The sequence below is a fragment of the Corella eumyota genome, chromosome 4, assembly GCF_963082875.1.
Source record: "Corella eumyota chromosome 4, kaCorEumy4.1, whole genome shotgun sequence".
Taxonomy (NCBI): domain Eukaryota; kingdom Metazoa; phylum Chordata; class Ascidiacea; order Phlebobranchia; family Corellidae; genus Corella; species Corella eumyota.
This window is the reverse complement of record NC_137493.1, coordinates 13,253,771-13,281,702: the sequence shown is the minus strand read 5'-3', so window position 1 is coordinate 13,281,702 and position 27,932 is coordinate 13,253,771. Positions and strand designations below refer to the sequence as shown.

Below are 27,932 nucleotides of genomic sequence, written 5' to 3'. Positions count from 1 at the left end.
GCAGTTGGAAAACCACTTTCACGCAAATCTCCTTTCGTGCCTACTACCAGACTTGGTATAAAAGCACCTGGAAATCGCTGGCTAACCAATCTTTTCCACTTTGAAAACAAAGCTGAGTAGGACTTGTAATCGTCGATCGCAAAGCAGTAAATAATGGCATTTACTTTTTGGACCCTTTGGCTTAACCCGATTTTAAATATGACTTCAACTGATCTATTTCTAGCATTCACCCTTTTGTAAAAACGCTGCAAACAAATGTTGTTTGTTATAACTAATATGCTAAGAATGATCCATTTAAACGATGATAGCAGATTATGTTAAGTTTTATGTTACTTTACTAGCTTCAATAAATAAATATGTAATTTGGATATATTTATTAATTAAATATAATTAAAAATCGTTAAATCATTTTTACCTATTACTTTAAATATATTAATATAGACATTAAAATATCAGATGTGTTTTTAATTGCATTAAAAATATCTATCTCATAACATGGTTACGTAAATAAAAAACTATAACCTACTTTAGGGTTGCTTTCTTCAAAGTTAAAGTCCATCATCCAGTGTTTTCCTATTTTTGGCTCTCCGAGCACGATAACAGTTGGTTTTGTTATAAATTGAAAAAAATTTCTCATCTACATCCAAAAAAAGGCAAGTATTAGTTATATTTGTTGTTAAATATGCGTTTTATATTTGTTACATTTGGCAACCCTGAGGTTTTATAATCAGCCGTGCGTTTCACTTGATTGAAAGGTTTTTTAATACTTACCGTAATTATGGTTCGAAATCTTAGATTTATTCTTATTTGACAAATTTTGAAAGACGATAACTTTTGTTCTTTAAAACTAAAAGTTCAAAATTTTAAGTATGTTTGTTATTATCATAACGAATCGCAAATCTCCCATTTACGACATTTAATTATCACTAATTACTTATTAATAGGTGTTTGTTTATTAAAATTTAAAGGTTGTTGTTAATTTTTTAAATCTTGGTCAATTGTATATCATGATATTAGTAACTCAAAAATAAAAAATAATTTTTATTTTTGTCATTAATTACTAATAAATAGGTGTTTGTTTATTAAAATTCAAAGGTTGTTGTTAATTTTTTAAATTTTTGTCAATTGTATATCGTGATATTAGTAACTCAAAAATGATTTAAAATTATAATTTTTGTCACTAATTACTAATTAATAGGTGTTTGTTTATTCAAATTTAATGATTGTTATTAGGTTTTTAAATTTTGGTCGGTTATATCTTGTAATATTTATAATTCGAAAATGAATTAAAAAATATTTCTTGTTTGTTTGTTATATTTAAATGCTGGTTTGTTCATTAAAAATTAAAGTTCGATATTAAGCGTTAAAAATTTGGTATGATGTATTTTGTAATATAAGTAGTTATATATTTAAGTGCTTTTTTATTTAATAAAATCAATTTTAGGAATTTAAAATTTAGTATAATGTATATTGTGATATTACTAAGTTAAAACTGGGTTAAAATCTTAATTTTTGTTTGCATAATATATATAAATGCTTTTTTGTTAATAAAAAATAAAAGTATGTAAAATTTTTAGTTAATGTTTATGCATATCTTTTTTATTTATAAAAATTTATGTTAAAAATAATCAAATAATTTCGAACCATATTTTATTTATCAAATAAATCTAGTTTCATGGCTATTATTTTTATCGTTATGAATCTAGACTGATGGCTATTTAAAAGTGATTTAAAGTGTTATATGTAATTACTACCTTCCCTACTGTGAAACTATTTGGAGTAGTGAACTGATACGTACATTTTTCGATCCATAATTCGGACTTGTGAATTCTCGGGTAATTACATTTTGCATTATTATTAAGTTATTCTGTGTTCATGTTTTGACTAATTCTAGAGATTATTATGTTTTGTACTTTATATTAAGTGTCTCTTTTACCTTTATCAGGAACTTATTGGGTAGTTTTATCGTCTGTGCCGTATATTTTCATGAGCCAATATCTGCCATTTATTAGGTATTTATGCTTTTTATTGTTAATGTGCTTAATAGGGCTTTGCTATTATAGCTTTTTTTCATTTCCTTACCTTATCAATTGCTAATTACAGATTGCTTGAATTAACCACGATTAAACAAGTTGACATTTGTATCCATTGTATAAGTGGCTTGCTAAACGTGTCGGTAAGATGTGTTTTGGCTTTGATACTTTCTGTATTATGTTTTTATTATGTAGTAACAATTAGTTATATTGTGATCGCTTATTTTTCTATAGCATTATTGACTATAGCTGATTTATTTTGTAGAAACTGTGAATGAATGAAACTGTGTTTGTGTGTGAACGGAATAAAATTGTTGATTCATGTGTGCGACTAAAAGCGGGGTCAACTTTAATAAAGCAAGAATAGTTCAATCAGTAAAAAAAAAATCTTATGCTAAATACCCTCAGTGCATGGCCACTTAGCACTGGAAGAGAGGGCATTTAACATATGTTATGAAACTAGTAGGATGGCGTGGCGTTTTTTTTGCGACATAAAGATGGAAAAAAATCATATACGATTATATTGTACCAATGTTAGACGACGTTAACACTTACACAAAAACGTTTTACATTATAGTCATATAAAAAATAAATAAGTGCTTACCGGTGGAGGAATCAATCGTCTAGAAGATGAATCTACAAAAAAGGATTAATAAATAAATTACCTGGTGCCAAGTACAACCAACTAATAAAAATTAGTTATATGCCTTATATGTTACCAATAGATTGTAATCTGCCATTCATAAAATACTGAGCGGTAAGATTCCAAATACGAATCGAAGTAAGTTCGTGGTGGACTGAACTGTTTTCAATGACTTCATATCTTTGTGGCTGCCGTAAGCGGGAATAAGATTGTCTTGTACTTCCATCGTCTTGGATTCCCATAGCTGTAACTAAATCAGGCAAATTATGGATCGGGCCCGGTTCTCTGCTTCGCAACTGGCGAACAATTCCAACTGCCTGTAATTACAAATGTGATATTGATTTCCCCTTTTAGAAAATAATCAAGTTGTGCCATTGTGAATTACACTAAATAATAACATTCATCTTAAATTATATGTCAACCTGTTTTTTAATAACATTTTAAATGTAGTAAAATACCTGTGCCATTGCAGTGTTTGCGTTATAAGGTAAAATTTCGTGCCAGTTATTAATTAAACCACTAGCCGTTGGACGATCACAAGGCTCGGGTTTTTCTTGCATTGTTCTTCCCAAAATACACCGAATAAAGTTTGCAAGTCTGTAGCATTTCTAAATAACGTAGCGTTGTCTTTTTTTAAATTTGGGAATATATTTAGAGTTTATTTTGCGCTGGACAAATTTTTTAAGTTTTTAAATATTTAACATAAATAATACATCGTTTGGTGGAAATTCTATTTCTAAAATTTCTCCTTGCTGAATTGCTTCTCGGCAGTCGTTCACATAACGATAATGATAGAATGCTCTTTTTCTGTGGTACAACTCCCATGCTATAACTCCATATGAATGCATGTCCGCCTAAAATACGTTATAACAATTTACCGCAAGATAATAGGTCTATACAACATTTGTTTTTAAAAACAAACAATGTATTGTTTAATGGTTGAACCACATTTATATTAAATAGGCCTACCGTTGAGCTTATTTTGTTTCTTGGATTTAAAAGAACTTCTGGTGCAGCATATGCGACAGTAATAATGTTTTTTTCGGTTTCACTAAGTTGAGGTGAACTCCAATCTGCACTGTGATTTTGAATCTGAGAACCGGCGTAGTCAGCAAGTTTTGCTTTAAGATCGCCAGTCAATAAAACATTATCACTCTGCAATTTAAAAAATATACATATCTTGGTTTTGTGATTTTGTGTTTACAAAGTACTTGTAAACTTAACTTATGAAAAAAAGAAGAAATTCTATTTCACTTACTTTGATGTCTTTATGGACTATTCTCTGATCTGGCGAAAAGTGATTATGTAAATAATCCAAAGCAACACATACCTGATGAAGAATTCTACAACAGAAACACGAATTAAAGAAAGTATGAATCATTGTATTTTACAGTTCTCTAAAAAAAAACTGAGGACCATAGAGAATAAGAGAATCAGCGAGGACCGCAAGTTAGTAGAACAATATTTTTAATTAATTAAATAATAAAATGCAATAAATAATAAACATCATGAACAAATTATACATTTTAAGATTGTGAAGCAAAATAAATCGCTATAAGTTTTAGATCGGACAAATAACTTGGTTACTAGCAGAAAAAACGTTAAGTGGGATACAATAAATCTAAAACTATTTAATACTGTTTATAGTACATTACTAAAAGTTACCTGTTACACAAGTCAACTCCAATCTCAATATCAGTTTTTGTGCACACCAAATTTAAAAGAGTCCCACATTCCGCAAACTCTAATACCACGCCCAAGTGAGTACCATAGGAAAACCATCCAAAACATTGAACCGTAAATTCGCACGTCTGCGTTTCTTGCAGAATTTTTATTTCTGCAATTTTAAAATTTAATTAAAAAAAACACGTTTTTGCCGCATCTAAACGAATAAAAACACTTGCGCAATGTAGAACTATTCTTGGAGAAGCTTATAAACGTTTTTATATTAGTCTAACTTTCATAGAAAACTGGTACGACTCTTAAACAGCTTATGACCGCTATATAAACGTATAGCTAACAAATTCGCGTACAACCCGGTGACGTCATAAAAAGTTCAAAACATCGAATCAAGCTTATTATAGACCCGAGAATATTTTTAATTACAGTTTTAAACTACAGTTTAATTACCTATATTAGCTAGCCGCATTTTTTTGTTAAGTTCTTCTTTAATACAAAAAAAAATAGTTGATCCAATTTTTTTTTACCAAATAGTAATAATATTTTTCAAAACAAACCCTTTTTAAAACTTTCTTCATTTTCTTTAACATTTCCAGTATTCTTGAAAACTTTAACAGCAACAGGTTGAGAATATAAAAAAGCTTTCCAAACTTCACCCTGACCACAACTTGCTATTTTGCCATTTCGACTAGCAAACAAAACTGCATTTGGACCGTCAGGTTGCTTAAACATCTTTATTTAAGAGTTTAGACAAGCCAAGGCTACTTTAAATAATTGCTAACTTACAGATATATTATATATATTTTTTTTAATAACCTTTCATTTAAAAAATTGAAACGAACCGGCAATAAAACCAAATCTTAATTGTGTGTATAAACGTTTAATCTTTTTCTTCCTTTTTATAACGGTCGTAGGCTTCTTTAGAAATTTGACATTGTGCTAAGCCCAAAGCGTATTGTATTGTATTTCATTTATATTGTCTCGAAATATCCAAGTAATGTAAAGTCAGGCTCTTATTTTTTGGAAATTTAAAACTGTGTGTTTAACTAATATTTAACTTAACAATCCTTTTATTTTTTTGGTAAATAAAGGTTTATTCACAATTTCTATGATTGTTTTAAAAATTTTTAACATGATAATAAAATAATTCTTTTCTTTTAATTGCTGGTTATTTTAATATGCGCTTATAATTAATTTAAATAATTAATTTAAAAAACAGTTTTTTGATATCTATTAAAGTGAAAAGAACGAAATCTTTATAGTAACACACCTTACAAAGGTACAAAACAATACAACAGTCTGCTCCCCTTAAACTAGGACCCTGTTTTAACTGCTCCCCTTAAACTAGGACCCTGTATTCTGCTTTTTCTGACTTTTTCTGGCCCTAGGACCCTGTTTTCTGCTTTTTCTTGTTGATGTAAATTACCCTTTCTAGTTTTTTTAATATAATTTAATGCAATAGAATTGGCTGTAAATTAGGCCAAAAACCTTTTTTTTATTACGCAGTCTTGATTTGCCAAGTTTTTATTCGTTTTATTAACTCTACCAGAACCATTACTATTTAAATCAAAATTGTATTTGTTTGCCTTTTGTTCTCTGGTTCCCCACTTACGTAGAATTATATTTATTATGCTGTTAATTATTAAACTAAGTTGTTTCGAAACTTTAACCACTGCACGTCACAAGATCAACATACTGAGTTAAATTTTAGATTACGAATAATAAAGCCAGTACTGTAACGGGTTTTGTTATAAAATTACTCAATTTTATTATGTAATCAACAGTTTTTTTATTAACTTTATTGCCCCTTATTTAAATAGAATTGAGGGTAAATACAATACATATATACAATAACAATAACCAAAAGATTATACTAAACTATCAAATACAAAGTAGAATACACTAAAAGTACCAACATTTTACAAAAAAAATAAGAAAAGTGGCTCATAGATAACAAGATAGATAGGTTAGAGCCCCCGAGGAAGTTATAGCGCCAAAAAGTGCACAAAGTTCGCTACAGTATACCAAAACTTTATTCGTTGTATTATGAAGATCTCCACAAAAAATAAATATAAACAAATACCTGTTATAGTTAAAAATGTTATGTTACACTGCTCCCAAAAGGGCATGTCTAAGATATACTTCAACTTGTTTTAAAATTATAATTTTTGTAGATACAATTAGTATAAACCCAAAAACCTATATATTGACTACAATATAATTCGTTTTAGCCTAAAGATCTTAAAGCGATGAGTTGTTTGAATAAACAAATTGTTTAAAAATAGAAAGCATATTCAGCTTAAACATATTTACATTCTATTTTATAAACCTTTTCTATTTTATAAACCCTTAAACAAACTTAAGGTTATTTTAAGCAATATCTGTGGATTTTATTCAATGTCATTTCTGCCTCCAAGTCGTTCTAAAATAAAGGTTATTAAGTTGATATAAAAATGTATTAAAATACAAAAAAACAATATTAACTAATAAACTTAATTTTCAAATGTTAAAATTTGTAAATTTTAAGCTTATTTAAAAAAACTTAATCTGAAATATTTAAAAAAAACTTCTTTTAAATTTTAATTTATAAATAATAAAATACGTATTTTTAAACAAAAAAAACCTTTTTTTTAATTTTTAGGAGTTTTTAATAGTCTTAAAAAAAACGCATAAAAGTAGCCAAAATGAATAATTATAAGTTTTCTTTCTTTACTATATAAAAAATTAACATAAAATGCCTATATTATGTCTACCTGAAAATATCTAATTGTGAAAAAGTAAGAAAAATTTTTTTTTTACCATTAAGCATTTGCGAGCAAACATCTTTAGCAATTTTTTTAATATAGTCTTCAGAACAACATTTACCAGGGGCGCGAATCCGTTCTGCAATACTCTGCAAAGAATGAACAACAAAAAGAGATACTAGATTTATTTGATAAATAAAATATGGTTCGAAATTATTCGATTATTTTTAAATTAATTTTTATTGTGAAAAAAGATAATTTCTAATTCAAATCTAAATAAAAACGTATAGAAGGGGAGCTTTGTCCCTCTTTTAACATAAGTCTTAATGTAAACAAATAACAAAGAAATGAATTTAAAAGCTTTACAATTATAATCTTTAATTTTATTAAACAATCAGCGATTTAATTATAAGAAAAAACAAAAATTTGATTTTACACATTATCTCTTAACGTAATTCAAATTTATATTGTATTTAATGTTCAAAATTCAGACTAGTCATAATAAAAACAATGAGCACTCTTAGAGCCTAGATCCCACGCCAGGAGGCTGCTCTCATCCAGGAAAAATAGAGAAATGGGTAGAAAAGTATAGAAAAATGGTAATCCAAAAACAATAAAAAATAAATACATAAAAATAAATTTAAAACAAAAAATTAGAATAACAGAAAACTTGGTAAAACAAACCTAACAAAAAAGGTACAAGGCATCATAAAAAAGTTAATTGTTTTAAAAAAAGTGCAATAAAAAATTTGTTTAATGAATTAAAAGATGTATAAAATTGAATTAACAAAAAGTTTTAAGATTATTCTAATTGATAAGCTACTGTAATCCAATGTGAGCCATTTTTTACATCACTAAGTCTTGCAGATTGCATATCAGTATTAACAACTAGATTTATTTGATAAATAAAATATGGTTCGAAATTATTTGATTATTTTTAACATAAATTTTTATAAATAAAAAAGATATGCATAAACATTAACTAAGAATATTACATATCTTCGAATAAACAAACAAGCATTTATATATACTATACACACAAAAACTAATATTTAACGCAGTTTTAAGTTGTTTATATCAGGATATGGATTATACCAAATTTTAAATTCCTAAAATTGATTTTTGATTTAAATTAAATAAACAAGCATTCAAATATGATAAACAATTGAAACTTATTTTTCAAATATGTTTTTTAACTACTTATATTTTAAAATACATCATACCAAATTTGTAATGCTTAATATCGGACTTTAACTTTTAATCAACAAACAAGCATTTAAATATAATAAACAAACAAGAATTAATTTTTATTTCATTTTCAAGTTATAAATATTCAAACATATAACTGACCAAAATTTAAAAACCTAATAACAATCATTAAATTTAAATAAACAAACACCTATTTATTAGTAATTAGTGTCAAAAATTAAAATTTTAATTTATTTTTGAGTTACTAATATCATAATATACAATTGACAAAAATTAAAAAAATTAACAACAACCTTTAAATTTAAATAAACAAACACTTATTAATTAGTATTTAGTGATTAAAAATTAAAATTTTAATTTAGTTTTGAGTTACTAATATCATGATATACAATTGACCAAGATTTGAAAAATTAATAAAAACCCTTAAATTTTAATAATCAAACACCTATTAACTAGTAATTAGTGATAAAAATTAAAATTTTAATTCGTTTTTGAGTTACTAATATCATGATATACAATTGACCAAAATTAAAAAAGTTAATAACAACCTTTAAACTATAATAAATAAACACTTATTAATTAGTAATTAGTGATAAAAATTAAAATTTTAATTCATTTTTGAGTTACCAATATCATGATATACAATTAACCAAGATTTGAAAAATTAATAACAACCTTTAAATTTTAATAAATAAACACTTATTAATTAGTAATTAGTGATAATTAAATGTTGTAAAAAGGAGAATGAAAACATAATCTGATAATAAACAACATACTAAAATTTCAGATTTTTAAATTCTAAGGAACTAAAGATATCTTCTTTCAAAATTGGGACTAGAAAGAATAAAAATAATAATAACTAGATTTATTTGATAAATAAAATATGGTTCGAAATCGTTTGATTTTTTTTTATAAATATAATTTATTTAGTAGGTTTATTAAATAAATTATAAATTTAAATATTAACTTTTTTTAATTTAAACCTAATTTTAACAAACGAACACGCATTCATTGATATTGTAATATAAAAGTAAACTAAATTTAAAAGCAAAATACCGATCTTAATTTTTGGTAATCAAACGAGTATTAAAATATAATAATAACAAAACAATTAAAAAAAAATTTACACATTTTTTACTTATACTTTAACATTTTACTTGAATTTTCAACCAATATATTTTACTTTAATGGACAGCGAAAAGGACAATTTTTGACGGCGACCAGAACGCTATTAAATTATTCAAGCTTTAAACTCACACTGATTCGTTATTTTATAAAAAAAAAAAATAATTACACCTTAACTAAGAATATTACATATCTTTGATTTTTAATAAACAAACAAGCATTTATATATATTATACAAATAAAATTAATTTTTTAACCCAGTTTTATGTTGTTAATATCAAGATATACATTTTACTAAATTTTAAATTCCCAAAATTGATTTTTCATTTTTAATAAATAAACAAGCATTTAAATAAAATAAACAAACAAAAATTATTTTTTAAACATGTATTTTAATTACTAATATCATAAAATACATTATATTAAATTTTAAATGCTTAATATCAAACTTTAATTTTTAATAAACAAACAAGAATTTAAATATAATAAACAAACAAAAATTAAATTTTTAATCCATTTTTGAGTTATTAATATTATGATATATAACTGACCAAAATTTGAAAACTTAATAACGATCTCCAAATTTTAATAAACAAACACCTATTAATTACTAATTAATAATATTTAAATTATCAAAATAGGAGGATTGAAACACAATATGATAATAAACAACATACTAAAATTTAAAAAATTTATATACACAAAATCAAAAGTTATTCGATTTCAAAATTCGGATTAGTAAGAATAAAAATAAAAAAAAGTTATGCATAAACATTACTTCATTATAAAATTAAACTGAATTAATAAATTAAATATTACGTTTTCAAATTTTAGACTAAACATGTATTAAATTATTGGACTAAGGAAATTTTAGAACAAAATTATTTAAAATGTTTTAAAATATTAATCTTTAATTTTTTAATTAATTAACAAGTAATTAAATATACTTAACAAACAAAAATTAATTCTTTAACCCAGTTTTAATGTGTTGATATCACAATATACATTAGACAAAGTTTTAAATGCCTAAAATTGATTTTTGATTTTTAATAAATAAACAAGCATTTAGATATAATAAACAAACAAAATTTATTTTTTTAATATGTATTTTAATTTTTAATATTATGAAATACATTATACTAAAATTTAAATGCCTAATATCAAATTTTAATTTTTAATAAACAAACAAAAATTTAAATATAATAAACAAACAAAAATTAAATTTTTAATCCATTTTCGAGTTATTAATATTATGATATATAACTGACCAAAATTAGAAAACCTAATAACGATCTCTATATTCTAATAAACAAACACCTATTAATTACTAATTAATAATATTTAAATTATCAAAATAGGAGAATTGAAACACAATATTATAATAAACAACATACAAAAATTTTAAAAATTTATATACACAAAATCAAAAGTTATTCGATTTCAAAATTCGGATTAGTAAGAAAAAAATTAAAATAAATATACGGGCAATAACAATATGTTTCGAAATCTAAGATTTCGAACCATAATAATAAGTATAATGACAATAACAATATGTTTCGAAATCTTAGATTTCGAACCATAATAACAATTCGAACTCCATTATTTAAATTTCGTCGAGAGGGGCGATAATTTAAAATGTCATGCCGTAAAAGATTTATGGGAATAGGAAAATTTATCCAAGTTGTGGGCCGATTGTTTTTAAAATGCTCAACATAAATATGTGAAAGAATTTGTATTATATCGTTGTTATTTAAATAGTGAGCAGTAAAGGTTGTTTATTAATATTGTTATATTGAACGATTGTTGACTCATCGACATTTGATAAAGAACAGGTTATCCAATCATCACTATTTATCAAAGCTTGATAAATTGACCAACTTGCACCTATACCAATGTAACTACGTAAGTCTATAACCAAATTAACAGTTCCATGACTACCCATAAAATCTACAACTCGCACTTTTCCACCAATTTTAAAAGTTATAGGATTGATTAAAGGGAGATTACTATTGGGATGAGTTTTTGAAGAAAAAGTTGATTTTTTAGTTTCAATGATGTCAGTGTTAGTTTTGCAGCCTTTTCCCAAAATCTTTTTTTGAGAAAGTTTTGTAGTTTGATCTTTGGGTTGTAAAATTTTTAAGTTGGGTATGGGTTCTCTTACTGAAATAGTTTGAATATCAAAGGATTAAATACCTGTAAATAAAAAAATTCTATTATTAAAAAAGATATAATAAAGTTTATTAACAAAAAATATAAATTATTATAATAAGAACATTATTAGAATAAAAATTATATACATACCAAGTTTATAATTGCAATCTTTTTTTTCACATAATGCAATATAAGTGGAGTTGTGGTAGCTAAAATGAACCGATATAATTCCAACATGGCACAGTAATTGTTTAGAAGTATAAATATGGGCTAAATGAGTGGAATTAGTTGTTGTTGGACTTTCAATCAGTTGAGAGAATTGTTGTTCAATTAGTTTTTGGTTAATTGGTTGCAGTAAATGATCACTAAATAAATGTTAGTGAGTGTTAAGCTTTAACCCCATTACCTTATTATCAAATAAATTAAAATTGTAAAAACACCTTAAATATGTAAAAAAATCAGTAAGTTACAAGTCAAAATATTTTACCTTGATAAATACTCATTAAAGTCACCTAAGAAGATTAAAGTGCCATGCAATTTTTTCAAATTTAAAATAAATTCCACAAGTTTTGATGTTGTTGATTTGGGCGGCCTATACACTACACATATAACATAACTCAGTACTCTAACACAAACAATTTGGTTGTTGTACTTATCATGAAACTGGTCGACTGGTTGCATTTGTAGATTTTTTTTGACATAAACAATTATTCCACCACCACGTACATTTTGAAGTCTATCACAACGAATTAAAAAATACCCTTCTATATCAAATCTGCAAAAACACAAAAAATACTCTTTAAACAAAAGTTAATAAAAATGGAGAGTGAAATAAATGTTCCGAAAATTACCTTAAAGATGAATCACAAGGCTTGCACCAAGTTTCAGTAACACAAATAACATCAGATCCTAATATTTGATGATGGGATCGTAAGCCATCCATGTGACTGATCAGAGATTGGGCATTTAACGAGGTGATCACAAAATGCGAAGTCATCTTAAGAGTTTAAATTGGGTGCAAAAGGCTGCTATCAACCTTTGGCATTTTCTTGACAGCTTCAACAATAGTGTGTTTTGTATGGATGAAATCTGGATTGTAGTTCTTAAGATGCAATCCACTTAATTCATGGCAACAACTTAAAGCCACATATGCTTGACCTAAACAACAAATAAAACAATTTTGGAACTTAAAATGCAACATAAATAACATTTTTTTTTACACAATTTTTTTTTTATCTACTTAAATTTTAACAAAAAATTAGGTTAATAAGTAAAAAATATCTTACCAGCACGATTTATCTTTGCCATGTTCACTACTGCTTCTGAAAGAGTTGCTCCTTGAATTTTGTGGACAGTCACAGCATAAGCTAGCCGAATAGGATATTAAAATCTTGTATAGGTTTTATTACCGCATCTAACTGGTTGGGAAAGATATGGCTCAATTAAAACCCATTCTTTATTACAGGTTTTAAAAAAAGGTTGATTTATAATACGATTTTTTCCAACCAGTTGTGAATCAAGCTCAACAGCTATAAATTGTGGAAGCCCAAATTTCAAGTTACCATCGATGATGCACCGGACAGTTCCCAAACAACCATTGCAAATCCCGTCAGACACATCTATATTAACCAAAAGCATAATTCGACAGCCAAGTGTCACACTAATAATTAAATTCAAAATTAAAACCTTTTTAGCAGCAGAAGCTGGATATATAAAAGGCTTTGCTTCAATTACAATTTTGTTAGCCAAGTTTTTAGATAAATCAACGACTTTCAAAATACAAATTTACCCAAGATTTTCAATTATTTTAGAATTATGCCTGAAAACTTCTAGATTTGTACCAAAGATATGAACAATTTTGTCAGCAGAAGAAGAATCAAGTTCTGTTGTTTGCGATTTCAAAATGTTGTTATCAAAAAAAGTTAAATTTTTATCTACTTTTACTCGAAGCCTGTTTAAAATTTTAGCAAATTGCTGATCCCCTTTCTGTCTTACGATTTCATTAAGATGATGAACTTTAAAATGTTGCCAGTGGTTAGGAATAAGAGAACCAGGATCAACTTCATACAAAGGACGCGCTCGAACAGGAGGAAGTTGATAAAAATCTCCTACCGCAATAACAGAGATATTACCAAATGATGCGTCCTTTGAATGGGGCCTTAAGACTTGATTCAATCGTTCGCTAATTACACCCAACATTTCCTTGCTCACCATAGAAATTTCATCAATAATTAGAAGTTGAAGATGTTGATATTGAGCCCTAAGTGAATTGGCAACTTCTTCAGTTAATCCCTTAGGTTGACTCATCTTCATACCAGGATTTATACGAAATGCGTTGTGAATAGTTCGACAGCCAATTGCAAATGCCAACACACCAGTTGGAGCTACCGAAAGCACAGAAAGTTCATGTAGATTTTCAACTATTTTTTGAATAAACATTGGGTTTCAAAATAAAGACAATGAATAAGATGACTTTTTCCGGTTCCAGCACCCCCAGTTATAAATAAATGTAAAGGCGAAGTTGAATGGATACACAATTTTTGAATACACAAGCACCAAAGGCAAACGAAGCCAAAAATTGCCTGTTGATCGATATTGAGAGTTCTGATCATGCGCATGCCTTCAGCATAAGTCAAAAGTGGTTGCGCACTTATACTTTCAGCAAACTCGGAAGATGGAAAGTCCTTAACCACAGATGTTAGTTCGGCAGGTAACTCATCTTCCTCCTCACCTTCAACAAGATCAGACTTCTTAAGCCCTTTGGTCTCTTACCGCTCAGATTTCGTTTGTGGAGCAAGACTTGCCCACGCATCAGCCAAAATTTCTGGATCCATAGATTCTACAGCGTTGTCAAGATCATCTTCAATAACATTCGTAAAAGCCGACATGTTTATTTCCACAAGATCTTTAACTCTAACAACAGTATCAGTAGAAAATATTTCACCACACTCAAAGTACTCTTCGTATGTTAGATATCCATCAGGCTTAAACTCTTCAGGCACACGATGTGGAATGTAAAGCCGCATTATGTTTTCAAAAAACTTTTCCCCATCTCTTTCCTTGTTTAGTTTAGTATGCTTAATTACAGCCGACCTTCCAAGTCTGCAATATTAAAATGTTTGTTTTTTTATATTAAAAATAAACATACTAATAACATGTTCAAGTAATATACCTGAATTTTATAAAAGAACATTTTATGTAAGTGTAGTTTTTTAAATGAATGGACAAATAACAATATTACATAATATAAAAAATATTTTATTTTTTTTGTAATACAAACCTTTTCTTAATTCGACCCATGCCTTTATTGTCTCCATATATTATTCGATATTTTGAAGAAAAACTCAGCTAAACAAAGATCCTGAAATTGTGGTAAATCTGGTCGATTAAGGTAACGATCAAGGAGGCTGGTCATCCACATGTTTTTCACTCCCTCCTCAGTTTGAGATTGTAGAACAGCCAAAGGAAGTGATATTCTTAAAATTATTACAAATTTAATAAAATTTATGTACATTTTCTTAGTCATATAAATACAAATTAAAAAAATTAAAAACACATAATTGTAAGCTACAATACAAAAAAGTTAGATAACAGTTGATGTGTGTTATATATTTAAATTAAATTTTACATACATGATACTTTATAAGGGCACCATAACACTTACCGTGTACTGTCAGCATCCACAGGAATAAACACAACATCTCTAGTACATGAATTTAACGGCAATCCTCCAACACGATAAACAGCTTCCATAACACTAACCTCCCTATGAGTTAGGTACAGGTTGAAAAGTGATTTCAGCTCCTTTATAGCATCTACATTCCCTTCTCGCGCCTCCTTCTGTGCTTGTTTAATTAATTTACCCACCTCTTTTTCCTCTTTGATGATGTATGATAAAATATACATCACACAACTGTAATAAAATAAAACATTTTAGTTCATAATATAAAGTGTATTTTATCACCAAATTAATATTACTGCCTAAAAGAATGTTCTTCAAATATAATTGCAAGTATTAAAAAATATTACCTGTAAGGATCTAAAACATACTGAATGTCCATGTTTGCGCTTCATGCTCGAAGTAAATTTGGATTATACGGATTAATCCACATCTCCCTTGAATCACGTTTTAAAACAACTTTATTTCTTGAGCCCAAAATTTCAACGGCATTTTCAAATTCAGTTTGACTTACACCAGCATGGGGAAAACATTTTTTAGATGTAGAATGAAAATGATCATTGTTTAGCTCATCGATGGCATTATGCAGTGACAACAATACTTTCTCTGCATATTTACTCTTATCTGAATTGTTTTTAGGTTTAGAAATAAAAGTTTGACTTGAAATTTCACATGGAAAGTTAAATCGACAAGTTTTTTTTTTCTTTCGACATGAAGAAGTGTGGCGTTTACTGTGAGTTTGTGTAGAGGTGACCATTTCATACAGCTCTGGGTTGTCATCGGGATTGGGAAGTTTACAACTGATATGCTGATCAATGAATTCACATATAGTTTCTGTGGAATCCCGATTAAAAACAGGTGCATCCTTAACCCACAATAAAGCATGTATGTGTGGCCAACCTCTAGCTTGAAACTCAACTCTGTAAAAATAATCCACAACTTCACCGACAGGATTGGATTTGTTCATTAAAAAGTTGTGAAAAAAGCATTTTGTTCGACGATCGAACATTCTAGCGGTCATAACAGGGTTGCTAGCAATCAGTTTACAGTACTCGGACCAATCAAATTCCTCCTTGTACTCTACGTTCAATTGCTTGCAAATACATCTCACAATTTCTTTCCATCGACGGTCACCTGCAAAATAAAACATAAAAATACATACAACATTAACTTTATTTATAATGCATTACCAAAATGCTGACATGTAGTTTATATAAAAATTTTAACTATACCGGGATTAATATAACGAACTGAACTTTTTACTTTTATGTTAATCACTTTAAATAATATAAAATTAACAAACAAATTAATACCCTTTATATACAAAATTAATAAAAAAAAAACGCTGAAAAACTGCAAAAAAATGTTGGTAATCCCAGCTGCCTGATCATAGCAAACAAATCATTCATTGTTTTCTCCCAGTAGGCTGGTGATCCTCTTACAGTTTTCATAAACTTGTAACCTTCATCATTCCTAAAAATCTTTCTCAAACTATCATTATCAAGTAAGGTTTTAGGAGTAATTGTAGGTAATAAGGGTGATTTATTTTTTCTCATGGCAATAAAAATTGCAGACATTAACTCTGTTATTTCTTTAACGTATTGTAAATAAAATATATAAGCAGTTTCACTAGAAAAAATATTAATATACGAAAAAAGTTGTCTATTACAATATGCCCCAATTCCAATTTTTTGTGATCGTTCTTCTTCAAATGTGTTGGCCCCATTACAAAATATGTATGGAAATGCATTTGCCTCATTTCTAATGGCCATAAGTGGAGGATTATTTTCTCCTGGAGCAAGACACAACACATTATCATGAATAGCATCACTAAACTTGCTGTGCTAGATCACTAGGTTGATAACATGTGTAAAGTGGGGCTGTAGACTGACTTACCTATCGTTTGTAGTACTTACCTCACTGCTAGAAATACTTACCCAATAATGTAACTTTGTTAAAAGTTATTTGTTACAAAAGACTATAACTCCGTTAGCGTTGTTTGGATAATTAAAACGAAATGTAATAAAAGTTATCCATAAATGTTAACGCTAAAATTGATTGAAAAAACAAAAAAAAACATTTTTTTATTAATATACAGTTTAAATATTAATATTTTAATCAAACAAACATCCTTATCGCCAAATGGTTTTATTGTATACACTGTTAAATTTTTGCATACACTGTTTTCAAAGTTAACTTAAAAGTTAAATTCCACCGCAAAATTTAACTCCGTTAATTAACGAGTAACGGAAGAATGGTTTAGTTCCCACTTTAAGTCACACTTATATTTAATACATATTACTTAAAATATTACCGAATTTAGCTTAACAAAAAATCATTAACCTATTTATAATTAGTAGAAAAATTCCTGGCAATGGTAATCAGCGTTTCTAAATTTAAAAACACGCTGTAAATCTATACTTCGTAACGAGTTTTTAACTGTAATTTTTAATTAACTTCAGCTTTTTTATAAAATCAAAAACAGTATTTAGTCTAAATAATAGCAAATAAAACGAAGGTTTATAACAAAAAAATCTTACTCAGGCAGACTGGTAGATATTCTAACCTTTTTCTTGAAATAACTTTTAACTAACCGACTAATAATATATTGGTTAAATGAATCTAAAAATTAAATTTACTGACATTTTTAATTTTAAAAAGTGATTTTATCACAGACTGTCTAGTATTTTATAGCTAAAAAAATTAAAAAAAGGTTAAAAAATTGCGCTTAAAATTCTTTGAGTGTAACAATGATTTAATTTTAATTAAATTCCTTAACAAAAGATAAGACTGAATTAACAATAGCGAAATAGAGCGTTAACAACGGGATATGGATTATCTGCGACGATGCCCGGGAAGTTAGAGCACAGAACAATATAAATCTGGTGATAGGGCGCAAGCAACGGGATATGAATTATCAGTGACGATGCATGGAAAGTTGAAACGCAGAATAATATAGGTCTGGCCCAATTTTGCGGGCGTAAAATTAAACAATAGATAAGAAATAATTACACAAAAAAAAACTATTAAAACGGGATACGAGTTTTGATAAGTGATGATAAGTGTAAAACTAGTTGGTTACGCAAAAAATTGAACACATTATACCAACCTTTAAATAAGAGAATTTAAATATTATAAACAAATATAATTTAATTAAGGTTTTTATATATAATATACAAACAAATATTATTTTAAAACTCGCTTAAAGTATTATATTTATGTTATACGTTAGACTTGAATTTTATTAAATAAACACCTATTAATTAGTAATTAGTGATGAAAATTAAAATTTTAATTTATTTTTGAGTTAATAATATCATAATATACAACTGACTAAGATTTAAAAATAAATAACAAACTTTAAATTTTATTAAATAAACACCTATTAATTAGTAATTAGTGATAAAAATTAAAATTCTATTTTATTTTTGAGTTACTAATATCATGATATACAACTGACCATTTAAAAAATAAATAACAAACTTTAAATTTCAATAAATAAACACCTATTAATTAGTAATTAGTGATAAAAATTAAAATTCTATTTTATTTTTGAGTTACCAATATCATGATATACAAATCGCCAAGATTTAAAAAATAAATAACAAACTTTAAATTTTATTAAACAAATACCTATTAATTAGTAATTAGTGATAACAATTAAAATTTTAATTCATTTTTGATTTCCTAATATCATGATTTACAAATGGCCAAGATTTAAAAAATAAATAACAATCTTTAAATTTTATTAAATAAACACCTATTAATTAGTAATTAGTGATAAAAATTAAAATTTAAATTCATTTTTGAGTTACCAATATTATGATATACAAATGGCCAAGATTTAAAAAATAAATAACAAACTTTAAATTTTAATAAATAAACTCCTATTAATTAGTAATTAGTGATAATTTAATGTTGTAAATATGAGAATGAAAAACACAGTCTGATAATAAACAACATACTAAAATTTCAAAACTGTAAATATTCACAAACAAGAGTTATGTTCACTCGAAATTAACAGCTTATAAGACACTGGAAAAGATTAATAATAACAAGCATTTACATATGATAAATAAACAAAAATTATTTTTCAAATGTTTTTTAACTACTTATATTATAAAATACATTATATTAAATTTTGAATACTTAATGTCGAACTTTAAATTTAAATAAATATACAATAATTTAAATATAATAAACAAACAAAAATTAAATTTTTTATCTATTTTAAGTTACTAATATCATATTATACAATAAAAAAAGATTTAAAAAAGTGATAACAATTTTTAAATTTTAATAAATAATCATCTATTAATTAGAAATAAGTGATAAAAATTAAAATGTTAATTCATTTTTAAGTTAGTAATATCATAATATACAAATGGCCAAGATTTAAAAACCAAATAACAATCTTAAAATTTTAATAAATAAACACCTATTAATCGGTAATTAGTGATAATTAAATGTTGTAAATTGGGAAATAAAAACACAATCTGATAATAAACAACATACTAAAATTTCAAAACTGTAAATATTCACAAACAAGAGTTATGTTCACTCGAAATTAACAGCTTATAAGACACTGGAAAAGATTAATAATAATAATAATACTTTTGGCATGTTTTAAATCATTAAATTGATTTTGTTATTATTTTCCATCGCATTGTTGTAATATTAATTGTATATCGTATTTATTATTTACTTCTATCAATGTGCGAAAAACCAAAAAAAAGAGATATTGTTATTGGTATTTGATCTTTGAATTAAAACCCTGTAGCAAATTTTTAGGGATTAAATTACACTAAAAAAATAAATCTGCTTGTAGTTTTTTTTTAATTTCAATATCTTTTATTAAACTAATCAAATCACGGGTTTGCCTATTTCGTTGCTGCGCAACTGTGAAAAAGACCTTAACTGTATTTACAAATTTGTTATTTACGCTAGTTTAACTAATAATATACACACTCTTCTGTTTAGAAACACGAGGCGCTAACTATTACGTTGATTTCAGTGAAATACTTAACACTTATAAAGCAATTTAAATTGTAAGTTTGATAATTATTGTCCTTTAGATATGTCACAACCTTTCATTTATGTCTTTTAAATTATTCACTAAATATTTTAAACTATAACCACAGTTCTTACTACAACATCTCATCAAATGCGTAAAAAAGCTTTTCGATTGAATAGAAGACCAATGATCCTATAACTAATGATACGCAACTCTCTTTTTTCACTTTTTTTTATTGTTATTCTTTTATATGATCACTAAATAGGCATTTTTTCCCAAAAAAACTTTAAAAACTAACTTTTACCAAAATTATGTATGACTTCTTTCGGAAGATATTATGAAATAGAACCATTTAACATGCTTGTCAATGTAACATATTTACAAATTAAAATTAAACTAACCGATTTTTTTAAAGTAAAGGTTATTTATTTGCAAATATTTTATTTATATTTGTTAAAACAAGCTCCTTAGATTTGGGGATAAATAGTGATGGTGACGTGTCATCATATGCATCGTACCACGACATAGTTTAAAGTTGACTCGTTTCGTCAACAAAACAAAAATCAGGTGAATAGACACCACCATCTTTCTGGCAGAGAGCTGGCAGAGAGTAGCAGAGAATTTTGCTTGGGCGGATAATTATAAAAAATAGTGATTCTAAATATTTTTTGATCGTACAATACAAAAAAGAAAGGGGTAAAATAGCCCCTTCAAAAGGAACAAAATAAAATCAAACCTAATGTATAATAAGTTAACAAGGTACTTAACACTTTAAAATTAAAATAAAATTAAACAAAACATTAAAAAACTGTTAAAAACAGGAGTAAACTTTTGTACTAAACTTAAATACGTGTTATTACTGACGTCACAAATCGGGGGTTTTGACAACTTACCTATCATGTCGTTTTAATTTATTTTTGATATTTTGTAAAGAACAACGCTATTAACCACGACATATCTTTAAAAAAGTGAACAAAATATTAGAAAGTGGTCAAATACAGGTGTAAACTTTGTATTTTCGTAATATACGCTATATAAGTGACGTCACAAATCGGGGGTTTTGACAACTTACCTATCATGTCGCTCCAATTTATTTTTGATATTTTGTGGATGACAACGTACCCAACCATGACATACTTTTAAAAAAGTGAACAAAATATTAGAAAGTGGTCAAATACAGGTGTAAACTTTGTATTTTTGTAATATACCCTATAGAAGTGACGTCACAAATCGGGGGTTTTGACAATTTACCTATCATGTCGCTTCAATTTATTTTTGATATTTTGTAAAGAACAACGTCTCCAACCACGACATATCTTCAAAAAAGTGAACAAAATATTAGAAAGTGGTCAAATGCAGGTGTAAACTTTGTATTTTCGTAATATACGCTATATAAGTGACGTCACAAATCGGGGGTTTTGACAACTTACCTATCATGTCGCTTCAATTTATTTTTGTTATTTTGTAAAGAACAACGCACTTAACCACGACATATTTCTAAAAAAGTGAACAAAATATTAAAAAGTTGTCAAATACAGGTGTTTACTTTGTACTTTCGTAATATACGCTATTTATGTGACGTCACAAATCGGGGGTTTTGACAACTTACCTATCATGTCGCTCCAAATTATTTTTGATATTTTGTGAAGGACAACGCACTTAACCACGACATATTTCTAAAAAAGTGAACAAAATATTAAAAAGTTGTCAAATACAGGTGTTTACTTTGTACTTTCGTAATATACGCTATTTATGTGACGTCACAAATCGGGGGTTTTGACAACTTACCTATCATGTCGCTCCAAATTATTTTTGATATTTTGTGAAGGACAACGCACTTAACCACGACATATTTCTAAAAAAGTGAACAAAATATTAGAAAGTGGTCAAATACAGGTGTAAACTTTGTATTTTCGTAATATACGCTATATAAGTGACGTCACAAATTGGGGGTTTTGACAACTTACCTAGCATGTCGCTCCAATTCTTTTTTGATATTTTGTGGAGGACAACGTACCCAACCACGACATATCTTCAAAAAAGTGAACAAAATATTAGAAAGTGGTCAAATACAGGTGTAAACTTTGTATTTTCGTAATATACGCTATATAAGTGACGTCAGAAATTGGGGGTTTTGACAACTTACCTATCATGTCGCTCCAATTTATTTTTGATATTTTGTGGAGGACAACGTACCCAACCACGACATATCTTCAAAAAAGTGAACAAAATATTAGAAAGTGGTCAAATGCAGGTGTAAACTTTGTATTTTCGTAATATACGCTATATAAGTGACGTCACAAATCGGGGGTTTTGACAACTTACCTAGCATGTCGCTCCAATTCTTTTTTGATATTTTGTGGAGGACAACGTACCCAACCACGACATATCTTCAAAAAAGTGAACAAAATATTAGAAAGTGGTCAAATGCAGGTGTAAACTTTGTATTTTCGTAATATACGCTATATAAGTGACGTCACAAATCGGGGGTTTTGACAACTTACCTATCATGTCGCTCCAATTCTTTTTTGATATTTTGTGGAGGACAACGTATCCAACCACGACATATTTTCAAAAAAGTGAACAAAATATTAGAAAGTGGTCAAATGCAGGTGTAAACTTTGTATTTTCGTAATATACGCTATATAAGTGACGTCACAAATCGGGGGTTTTGACAACTTACCTATCATGTCGCTCCAATTCTTTTTTGATATTTTGTGGAGGACAACGTACCCAACCACGACATATCTTCAAAAAAGTGAACAAAATATTAGAAAGTGGTCAAATGCAGGTGTAAACTTTGTATTTTCGTAATATACGCTATATAAGTGACGTCACAAATCGGAGGTTTTGACAACTTACCTATCATGTCGCTCCAATTCTTTTTTGATATTTTGTGGAGAACAACGTACCCAACCACGACATTCCAAAATATATTAACATAAAATGTTTATTCCACAATTTTGGAAAAAAATTTGTAATTTTGTAAAGTGTCATCCTAATATAATTTTCCCAAATTTTAAAGGGTGTTTGGTTAATTTAATTCTATTTAAAATAGTTAAGGTACAGTCACATTCCAAAATACCAAAAAAAAATTATTTTAAGAAAAATTAACCACATGCACTAAAGAAGTTAAATAGGCATCGACGACGTATTTTGAAAACCAACATTTGTTGTAATTAATGTAATATTGCATTATTTTATTATGCATATCATTGGAGTGATAACAAAGTATTGTTGCCAAGTCAAGCCAACGTATATTTTGATTATCAACATTTTTAAAAGCGATATCACAAAAATTGGTAAGTTTAAAAAATTATCGTATAGACCCATTAGATTCGTAATATTCCAAATGTCAGCATTTATCATATCAATTGTTTTAATTTTCAATTGATTTATGGAGTGTTTTTGTAATAAATTTTGTTAATCTACCAATGGTAAAGGCGGTGAATTCGATGACGTATTTTCAAATTTTAGCCTTTTCGCTGATTGGTGTAAAATCCCTTGTTTCTGCGTTTTTGCTTTTTAAATGAAGAAACCACCAACTGCGTCATTTTAAATGGCGACTTCTTTTTTTGCTTTAAAGGTTGTGTTTTTGCTTATGTTTTATCTTCCTTAATAAGTTTCTTACCCATTTTAAAATTAATGCATTCCCTTGAAAACAGTTTTCGGTTTCAATAATTTCTTTAAGATATTGCTTTACGAAATGGTCCAAACCAGAGCTACGTTTACAATAAAGATATGTTTATTTAAGTTCCCTAAAATCTTGTTCTATTACACTCAGCGTAAGGTTGTTGATTAAAACCGATTGTAAAGAACAGCCCAGCATACTTTTAACAAGTGTGATTATCAAAATTGGAGCGACATGATAGGAAAGTTGTCAAAACCCCCGATTTGTGACGTCATTTATATAGCGTATATTACGAAAATACAAAGTTTACACCTGTATTTGACCACTTTCTAATATTTTGTTCACTTTTTTAAAGATATGTCGTGCTTGGGTACGTTGTCCTCCACCAAATATAAAAAAAAATTGGAGCGACATGCTAGGTAAGTTGTCAAAACCCCCGATTTGTGACGTCACTTATATAGCGTATATTACGAAAATACAAAGTTACACCTGTATTTGACCACTTTCTAATATTTTGTTCACTTTTTTGAAGATATGTCGTGGTTGGGTACGTTGTCCTCCACAAAATATCAAAAATAAATTGGAGCGACATGATAGGTAAGTTGTCAATACCCCCGATTTGTGACGTCACTTATATAGCGTATATTACAAAAATACAAAGTTTACACCTGCATTTGACCACTTTCTAATATTTTGTTCAATTTTTTGAAGATATGTCGTGGTTGGAGACGTTGTTCTTTACAAAATATCAAAAATATATTGGAGCGACATGATAGGTAAGTTGTCAAAACCCCCGATTTGTGACGTCATTTATATAGCATATATTACGAAAATACAAAGTTTACACCTGCATTTGACCACTTTCTAATGTTTTGTTCACTTTTTTGAAGATATATCGTGGTTGGAGACGTTGTTCTTTACAAAATATCAAAAATATATTGGAGCGACATGATAGGTAAGTTGTCAAAACCCCCGATTTGTGACGTCATTTATATAGCATATATTACGAAAATACAAAGTTTACACCTGCATTTGACCACTTTCTAATGTTTTGTTCACTTTTTTGAAGATATATTGTGGTTGGGTACGTTGTTCTCCACAAAATATCAAACATAAATTGGAGCGACATGATAGGTAAATTGTCAAAACCCCCGATTTGTGACGTCACTTCTATAGCGTATATTACAAAAATACAAAGTTTACACCTGTATTTGACCACTTTCTAATATTTTGTTCACTTTTATAAAGATATGTCGTGCTTGGGTACGTTGTCCTTCACCAAATATCAAAAAAGAATTGAAGTGACATGCTAGGTAAGCTGTCAAAACCCCCGATTTGTGACGTCACTTATATAGCGTATATTACGAAAATACAAAGTTTACACCTGCATTTGACCACTTTCTAATATTTTGTTCACTTTTTTGAAGATATGTCGTGGTTGGAGACGTTGTTCTTTATAAAATATCAAAAATATTTTGGAGCGACATGATAGGTAAGTTGTCAAAACCCTTGATTTGTGACGTCATTTATATAGCGTATATTACGAAAATACAAAGTTTACACCTGCATTTGACCACTTTCTAATATTTTGTTCACTTTTTTGAAGATATATTGTAGTTGGGTACGTTGTTCTCCACAAAATATCAAAAATAAATTGAAGCGACATGATAAGTAAGTTGTCAAAACCCCCGATTTGTGACGTCACTTATATAGCGTATATTACGAAAATACAAAGTTTACACCTGCATTTGACCACTTTCTAATATTTTGTCACTTTTTTGAAGATATGTCGTGGTTGGAGACGTTGTTCTTTACAAAATATCAAAAATATATTGGAGCGACATGATAGGTAAGTTGTTAAAACCCCCGATTTGTGACGTCAGTAATAACACGTATTTCAGTTCAGTACAAAAGTTTACTCCTGCTTTTAACAATTTTTCAATGTTTTGTTTAATTATATTTTTATTTTAAAGTGTTACGAACCTTACCAAAAACCTCATCACTATTTTTTATAATTATCCGCCCAAGCAAAATTCTCTGCTACTCTCTGCTAGCTCTCTGGCAGAAAGGTGGTAGTGAATAGACATAATAATCCATCAGAAATTTTGGCTTATTTAAAGGGTTTGCGTAGTTAGTTACGACACAAAGCGTTTGTTTTTTGTTTCTGAAAAAATTTACTTCTTTTACTGAAATTTTAATTGCTCTATTAGCGTTGTCTGCCTGTTTTATAAATGCCAAAAAGACGGAATTTTTATACCTTCAGACCTTACCTTAATCTTCCCTTATGCTTTATAGTTAAGTTTGCATCATCCCTTAGCCCGTGCAAGGGAAGATAAGGAAAAGGTATAAAAATTTTGTCATTTTCCGGCTTTATTTTGGTACTACTGTACTACCAGACTACCCCTTTAAACTGGGGGTATACGCTTATACTACTGCTACCTGTCTGCCTCACTGCCTGTCCCCTGTCTACCTGTCTGCCTCACTGCCTGTTCTTTTAACACAAAAAATCACAGTAAATGTAATTAAATGGTTATACAGTGATAAATCCAATATTAAAGTTAAAAATACACTTGCTGCAGTTTTTGGATTCTTAATAAACTTTTATTACAGTATAATCACAGTCAGACAGTTATTATTTATAAAGAGATTCTGCTAACTCTTTTTCAGATAGTCAGACTAAAGCTTTAATTTATTAATTTTCAAAATTTTATATCAGCCTTTCTTTTTGATGACGTTTTTGTTATTACCTATTGTAGGTTTTTACTAAAGATTTCAGTCTTTTGTATAGGCTAACTAATATCTTAACATGGATGTAAAAGAGGTTGCATGCAACAAGTCTTTTGGAGGATACCAGAAAGTCTTTGAGCATGAAAGCAAAGAATGCAAGTGCACGATGAAGTTCGGCATTTACATTCCTCCTCAAGCGCAAACGAAAAAATGTCCCGTACTTTATTATCTCTCTGGGTTAACTTGCACTGAGCAAAATGTTGTTTCTAAAGGGGGTTCCCAGGGCCCAGCTGCAAAACATGGGATTGTTGTTGTTTGCCCCGATACGAGCCCAAGGGGGTGCAACATTGAGGGTGAAGATGAATCTTATGATTTCGGGTCTGGAGCTGGGTTTTATGTCGATGCGACTGAAGAAAAATGGAAGACGAATTACAGAATGTATTCTTATGTTACTAAGGAGCTGCCGAAACTAATCAACAGCCAGTTTGAGAAGTTTATTGATCCCAATAGAATGTCAATTTTGGGCCACAGCATGGGTGGACATGGTGCGTTAGTGTGTGCATTGAAGGAGCCGGGAAAATACAAATCGGTCTCCGCATTTGCCCCAATTACAAACCCCTTACAGTGTGGGTGGGGTAAAAAGGCACTTGGGGGTTACTTAGGTAATGACCAAACCAAACATAAAGAATATGATTCGTGTGATTTAATAAGCAACTACAAGGGACCAGACCCTAATATTTTAATAGATCAAGGCAGTAAGGATCAGTTTTTACATGAGTTGTTGCCGGAAAATTTTGTGGCTGCCTGTGCAAAAGCCGGGGTCTCTTTAAAGCTTAGACACCAAGATGGATATGACCACAGTTATTACTTTATTTCCACGTTTATGAGTGATCATATTGAGCACCACAGTAAATTTCTTAACTAAAATTATTGAAAGTGAACACTTCTTCTATGCATGAACATTGCTTCAAACAAAGACCTTAAATCAATATGATAAGTTCATTCGTAATTTTGCATAATTTAATATAAAGCATTAGCTAAAAGTTTCCTAAATAATAATAGTAATGTTTTAAAGTATTAATTTAGTAGTTGCAATATCATGCTTGTTGCTTGTGTTTGGTGCCTATTAATTTATTTTTTGATTCTTCTAAAATTAAGTACCATAAGGTAATAAAAATATTGAAGAGATTGTATTAAAAGTATTTTAACAAATTTAAATACTTTTTGTGTACCAAAAAGCTAAGCAGAACATATCAATCTAGCTTGCTTAAATCAATGTAATCTTTTTTCAGATTA

General features: G+C 28.1%; 4 protein-coding genes across 5 annotated transcripts; 1 reads left to right on the top strand and 3 right to left on the bottom strand.

Moving 5' to 3' along the window:
* Positions 1-10,586: 10,586 nt before the first annotated feature.
* Positions 10,587-12,722, bottom strand: LOC145749616 (uncharacterized). Its single transcript, XM_082565437.1, has 4 exons — positions 12,437-12,722; positions 12,073-12,360; positions 11,736-11,950; positions 10,587-11,627 (listed from the first exon to the last, which is right to left on the bottom strand). The coding sequence occupies exons 1-4, from the start codon at positions 12,580-12,582 to the stop codon at positions 11,620-11,622; spliced, it is 657 nt and encodes a 218-aa protein (XP_082421563.1). The 5' UTR covers positions 12,583-12,722; the 3' UTR covers positions 10,587-11,619.
* On the bottom strand, positions 12,587-14,024 carry LOC145749615 (uncharacterized). 2 transcript variants are annotated; one of them, XM_082565435.1, is made up of 3 exons: positions 13,375-14,024; positions 12,872-13,245; positions 12,587-12,743 (listed from the first exon to the last, which is right to left on the bottom strand). In XM_082565435.1, exons 1-2 carry the CDS (start codon positions 14,022-14,024, stop codon positions 12,969-12,971), a joined length of 927 nt encoding a protein of 308 aa, XP_082421561.1. In that variant the 3' UTR covers positions 12,587-12,743; positions 12,872-12,968. The 2 variants fall into 2 exon arrangements, with proteins under 2 accessions (XP_082421561.1, XP_082421562.1); XM_082565436.1 differs by lacking the exon at positions 12,587-12,743 and having other exon boundaries at positions 13,066-13,204.
* A 523-nt stretch (positions 14,025-14,547) lies between these two features.
* LOC145749617 (uncharacterized) lies at positions 14,548-15,740 on the bottom strand. The gene is made up of 4 exons (XM_082565438.1): positions 15,615-15,740; positions 15,250-15,498; positions 14,866-15,061; positions 14,548-14,687 (listed from the first exon to the last, which is right to left on the bottom strand). Exons 1-3 carry the CDS (start codon positions 15,644-15,646, stop codon positions 14,890-14,892), a joined length of 453 nt encoding a protein of 150 aa, XP_082421564.1. The 5' UTR covers positions 15,647-15,740; the 3' UTR covers positions 14,548-14,687; positions 14,866-14,889.
* A 10,678-nt stretch (positions 15,741-26,418) lies between these two features.
* On the top strand, positions 26,419-27,921 carry LOC145750364 (S-formylglutathione hydrolase-like). Its single transcript, XM_082566385.1, has one exon. It carries the CDS (start codon positions 26,716-26,718, stop codon positions 27,559-27,561), a length of 846 nt encoding a protein of 281 aa, XP_082422511.1. The 5' UTR covers positions 26,419-26,715; the 3' UTR covers positions 27,562-27,921.
* The last annotated feature ends 11 nt before the right edge of the window (positions 27,922-27,932 follow it).